Source organism: Dendronephthya gigantea, unplaced genomic scaffold (assembly GCF_004324835.1).
Source record: "Dendronephthya gigantea isolate DGI-Jeju-01 unplaced genomic scaffold, DenGig_1.0 000577F, whole genome shotgun sequence".
Lineage (NCBI taxonomy): Eukaryota > Metazoa > Cnidaria > Anthozoa > Malacalcyonacea > Nephtheidae > Dendronephthya > Dendronephthya gigantea.
The window spans coordinates 29,093-35,092 of NW_021163587.1; the positions used below are offsets into that span (position 1 = coordinate 29,093).

The following is a 6,000-nucleotide window of genomic DNA, read 5'->3' on the forward strand; positions in this document are numbered from 1 at the left end:
TAAACTATGTCGTTTGAATCTAAAAAACAAAAAATAACACATCCAAAATGTTTTTGTGTCTTCATAGAAAAGAACCAAAATCATAGAATATTTAGGGATTTTTGCCATTTTTCGATAGGTGGTCGTATCGAATGGGGCCAAAACGCAGCATTTTGGATGTGAATTCAACTTTTTTTGTTATTTTTAGGTTAAAGAGAGATAAAACTTCCTAAAAATATAACTAAAAGGATAATTTCAGGTAATCGACAGAATTTCTGAGGGGTGTGCCATATCAACATCAAAAAACCCCGATACAAATAGGGTTAACTTATGGTAAAAGATACCCTTACCATTTTGGCCAAAATGAACGAATTTTTCAATTTTCCAAAAACCAACCAAATATCAAAATATGCTCAAAAACGAAAGAAATTTGTAGCCATTTCGCAGAACTTTTGTGGAAATATTTGAAGCCAGGATCATCCTAACGGTTCCGAGACTCTACAATACGAAGACCCCTAACATTAACTTCCTTTATGATTTAATTAATGAATGCATTAAACATCTTAAACTAGTGTTTATGTCAAAATTTTAATTTTATCAAACTTTAAAAAAAAAAGTATATTTAAAAAATCACCAATATAGATGTCAAAATCTTTCAAACATTTTAAGAATTTTGAAAATTTTAAAAATTCTAAAAAGCACCAATACAGCTATATGTCAAATATTTTGAACATAGCTAGGTATGTGTCAAAATCGTCAAAAATTTTGGAATAACAAAACACTGGTATATATGTAGAAATTGTAGAAACACTGGTTTGTATGTAGAAATTGTGTCAGAATCTTTAAAATTTTAAACAGGTTGATTTTCTCGAAACTGAAAGAGTTGTAAATTTTTTGAAATTCTCTTAAATTTTTTTGGCGTTGACAAATGGAATCTATTTGTTTTGGTCTACTGTGTCGCGGCAAATAAAAATAGTATACACGTCAAAAATAATATACATGTCAAAAATTTAAAAAAAATTAAAAGTATTAAAAATTTAAAACACCTTGGGATCTGTCAAAATTGTTAGAAAACACTAGTACATATTGTCAAAAATCCCAAAGTTTTAAAATTACTTTGGTATTTGTCAAAATTTTCCCAAATTTTAAACATTTAATATATGTCAAAAATACAGAACACAGAGCTCGTCATGACAAGGTATCTTTTAGATATGAAGCTAATGAAGGGAAGCAATAAATCACAATTTTTCCTTTCGTCCCCCGTTACCGATATTTCTGAAATTTTGAAATTCTTCAAAGTATGTATTTATGTGTTCAAATGTATTGTTTTCATCGAAGAATGTAATTCTACTTAGTTTTCAACCATTTCGAGGCATTTAGAACCGAATTTTTAAATTTCAAAAAATTGACAAAAATCACGATTTTTCCCTTGGTCCCCCCGTTACGATTTTTCTGAAAGTTTTGAAATTCATCAAAGTATGTATTTATGTGTTCAAATGTACTGTTTTCATCAAAGAACGCAATTCTGCTTAGTTTTCAACCATTTCGAGGCATTTGGAACCGAATTTTTAAATTTCAAAAAATTGACGAAAATCACAATTTTTCCTTTGGTCCCGCGTTACCGATTTTTTTGAAATTTTGAAAATCATCAAAGTATGTATTTATGTGTTCAAATGTACTGTTTTTATCAAAGAATGTAATTCGACTTAGTTTTCAACCTTTTCGAGGCATTTGGAACCGATTTTTAAATTTCAAAAAATTGATGAAAATCATAATTTTTCCTTTGGTCCCCCGTTACTGATTTATCTGAAATTTTGAAATTCATCAAAGTATGTATTTATGTGTTCAAATGTACTGTTTTCATCAAAGAACGCAATTCTGCTTAGTTTTCAACCATTTCGAGGCATTTGGAACCGAATTTTTAAATTTCAAAAAATTGACGAAAATCACAATTTTTCCTTTGGTCCCGCGTTACCGATTTTTTTGAAATTTTGAAAATAATTAAACTACAATTTTAATTGCAGGGGGATCGAAGGTGAACGTCCCCCTTTTTCTCATACAAAAAATCATTAAATAAATTTTTCTTGGTCCACCACTTTTAAACAGACTCTGTAGTCCCTAAGAATTGTACTAATACAGTAATAATAACAAAACAATCAGGGTACAAATTATGTTTGCAGATATTTTTAGCAGTTATCTTTCTGAAATAAACTTAAATAATCTTAATATTTAATCTTAATATTTATAATTGCGGACATTTGATAAAATATGCCAGTTCACCGTTCACGACAAAATAAAACCTTTTCTAATTAACAATTAGTAGTTTATGTTCCAACTTCAACATACATGCAATATATACTATTATCACCATAGCAGAAACATGTTTTAGCCTGTAAACAAAAGTCGATTAAAATTTATCTCGCTTTAACTCAAATTTCATTGTATGCCGTTTTACAACCGTAAATTTAATTCCAAGACAGTTCCAATTTCGCCTGAAAATTTAACCACAATTTGTCAAAAACTGTCAGGTGTAACACCACTCCATTGAACTAGATATTCGATCCGGCCGTTTCTTGCAAATCTTCGACCAAGTAGCTTACAATTCTCGCCACAAGCCAGCCGACCATTGGTTCCCGCGTACGACGTTACACCATTGGATAGACGCTCAACGTAATTTACAAAACGTTTTTCTATTGGTTCATTCAGAGATGATGAATCCGCTGAGTCACGTGATCGCGGCCGTTTATCACCAGGCATTTGACAAAGGTCGGAGTAACGCTCACAGACCGATAAGGCATCCGGGCTTTCGCTCGCCCGAGAACTGCACTCCGGCATTAAGTATTTAAACATGGAGAGAGATGGAAAGAGAGGAACTTGTTCACTAGTCGAGGACTCTGATGTGCCAATCTCACTTCCATGATTCATCTTTAAATGGTTTAGAAATGAAAATTTTGAAACCGAACTGTTCGTGAATTAGGTCGCTAAATCTCGCAAATTTTAAAGTGAATGTTTTGACGGAAGTACAGTTATATGCCCAAAGAGGCGGATTGTCCTTGTTAGTGCAGTCCTGAGGACTGTTAGTGATAGTGGTGTTAACATAACTGGTGTTTTTGTGTTTCGATCCCCTAGGCCTAGCGTACCCAATGGCGTCAGGAGATAACTCTCGTGTGCAGGTACCTTTATAGAAGCTTTAGTCATTCGTGCCTCGTAAAGTAAATATTAAACATGTTTGATCAGTAATTGATCAATAACAGTCTCGCGTGCCAAAAATCTTTGTGCGGCGAATGAAAGCTGACGATCTGCTTAGTGGATTGTCCTCAGTCACAGTGCACAGGCAAATGCAACAGCAGATGTAGCTTTCGGTGTTCGCACATGGCAAGATTTTGGCTGGCGAGAATTATCAAACAGGTATTTTCCGTATGTGGCACGAATGGCAAAAATCGCCATTTAGCACGAGTGACATTTCGTTATTTTGAGCCCTGCTGACATAGCTTTAGTACACTGTGCTAGTATGTGTGCCATGTTGAAACGTCAGTAAACACCACAAACAACAGTCAACATCTACAATCATATCGAAAAATAGCGATAAATCGAAGAAATGCTTTGCTGCGTTGGTTGTGGAAATTTAAAAACACATGGAGTAGTTAAAAATGATCGATATATTCGCCTGTTGTAACTGCATGAACTTTTTTCTGTGCGGGTAGACACGATCACGAAGCTACGATCGATGGCAGTTGTTTTTTTACGAAAAATAATGCTTTAGAAAATATTATCAAATGATAAAGTACCTCATTCGACGTTGATGAATTGTCTTCAATATCGTCGTCGTCTTGTAAATAATTTCCGTTACTAGAAATAACAAAAATGGCGAATGACGTGAATGAATTGGTTCATCACCCGCTTAAAAAATATGCAAAACGTTATAACGTCTTAACCCAGGGGCTTTCGCCTGGAAAGTTAGTTTAGAAATATTATAAAAGCACATGCATTGGAAAAATCTGGGAGAAAAACGAGTCACGTTAGGCGTTATAGGTGCAAAAATGTAGCAATGTTTTTTTAACACGTACCAATCAGGGACCTCCGAAGTCGTTCCACCACTCTCGTCCTCCCTCAACTTTGCTTCATGAAGTAAACTCGCTTTCGTTGGGAAGGGAGCACAACGAATAAATAATGACCAAGTCACAATACCACTGCCACCGCTTTGACAACGAAATCTACACAACACATATTGCATGAGAAACATCACATAACCCTGTATGGACCAACACAATAGATCGCCACAAACGCACGATAAAACAATGGAATTTTTATGCTGAAAATATCAGAGGTAATTAATTGCAATTGCATAGCAATAGACTGCAGCAAACTTTCTCTACCAAATAAGAAATCCACAATGTCTCACTTGCGTTTCTGTTTTTTCATAACTTCAACGAGTTTTTCCATTCGTTCTCTTTCTGGGGTGTAATACAACTAGATTGAAATAATTTCCAAAATTATGCCGATTTTATGGTTATGATCTGGTTATAATAAGATTGGTATGAACCTGAGAAAGTGGATAACTGATGCAGACCTTTCTAATAGTTAGTACAGATCAGATCGTGAAAAATAGTTTAGCTACGCCTCAAGAGCGATGAAATTTCAGGCACTTAGGAGGATAATGATTAAGTTAAAATGAAGATTAATTGTAAAGAAATATCGAGTAGACGTTTTATACTTTCTTCATTTCTTGATGGAAAAAATAACATATCTCTCTGCATCGCTTACCATATATGATCGAACGACCCTGGGAAGCAGGACCGTCATTGGAAGCTTCATTTGGGGGGGGGTTTGCATATTCATATTAATGTTCAAATAAGGGTGAAAACAATAGCCATGGAAAGAAATCAGTCGGAGTCGTCGGACATAAGACGAATATATGAATATGTACATACCCCAGATCTAGCTTCTAGCGACGGCACTGCTAGGGAGGAACATAGATATAAATCTTTCATAAAGGCTAATAAAGTATTTATACTTACATTGCCACATTGCAATGCATCCCAGTTGTCACGTAAAAAGCATTCAACGTCGTTGTTTTTGAAGCCTCTTTTGTGGTACTTCAAGGAAAGATTATATAATACCAATGCAGCAATATCAGTCCTGGAAAAAGAAACATACTATGAATAACTATTGCTTTCTAGGAAGCGACCATTTCATATAGTCACTTGCGTTTTGCCTCAGGAAGGGAAAGAGGATTTTATTTTGGTTGACAAGTACACAATCATACTAAATTGCTAACATATAGATTCATCTTGTATCAGTGAAACTGCACTGATATCAGGGTTCCCACTCAACCAAGAAACGTTGATGCAAAGCTCTCAAATCAGGATTTACAGTATTCTTACCATTTTAGTTGAATACGTTTAAGATATTCTTCACCATTATTACATACAGCACACAAAAAATAATAAAACCTAAATAAAAAAAGTAAATAAGAACAAAAATCGTACTACAGCAAGTAACTGCCTTTACAGACACGAGGATATGCGGATAAGACCTAATCACTACAGGGTGTGTCAACGAGGTTCCATTTATTAACTAGCCAGTTTATTTCAGTTTGTGGTAATTGCAAAGACAATGTTTTAACAAATTTTGCAGGTTCAGATCAAATAAGCTGGAGCTTCATCTAGTAAGCTTTAAATTTGTATATAAATTTCTGTTTGAGTAATTTCCATCTATTTGTCTATTGACAATATTATAGACATAAAATAAAATTCTTTATTGATTAAATATCTAAAAAAGAGGGAGAAGATTTGTGTAATGACTGTACCTATCACCCAATAAAAGAGGAAAGTCCAGGCACTGTAGGCATGCTAAAATAAAAGAGTGACCATATGTCAAAACACAAAACAAAAAAAAAAAAGTGAGCCACACTCAAGGAATATATATGGAGAGCCTTTATCTGCAGCAATATTAGGTAACTGATATTCATGTTAGTGTTTATGATACCTTCATGGAACCACTGGTTACACTTCTGGCATT

At 34.1% G+C, this 6,000-nt stretch overlaps 1 protein-coding gene across 1 annotated transcript; it reads right to left on the bottom strand.

The window, feature by feature from the left end:
* Positions 1 to 1,823: 1,823 nt before the first annotated feature.
* On the bottom strand, positions 1,824 to 5,994 carry LOC114543883. Its single transcript, XM_028562697.1, has 8 exons — positions 5,968 to 5,994; positions 5,789 to 5,831; positions 5,364 to 5,432; positions 4,998 to 5,118; positions 4,382 to 4,449; positions 4,047 to 4,193; positions 3,768 to 3,828; positions 1,824 to 2,904 (listed from the first exon to the last, which is right to left on the bottom strand). Exons 5-8 carry the CDS (start codon positions 4,420 to 4,422, stop codon positions 2,494 to 2,496), a joined length of 660 nt encoding a protein of 219 aa, XP_028418498.1. The 5' UTR covers positions 4,423 to 4,449; positions 4,998 to 5,118; positions 5,364 to 5,432; positions 5,789 to 5,831; positions 5,968 to 5,994; the 3' UTR covers positions 1,824 to 2,493.
* Positions 5,995 to 6,000: the final 6 nt, after the last annotated feature.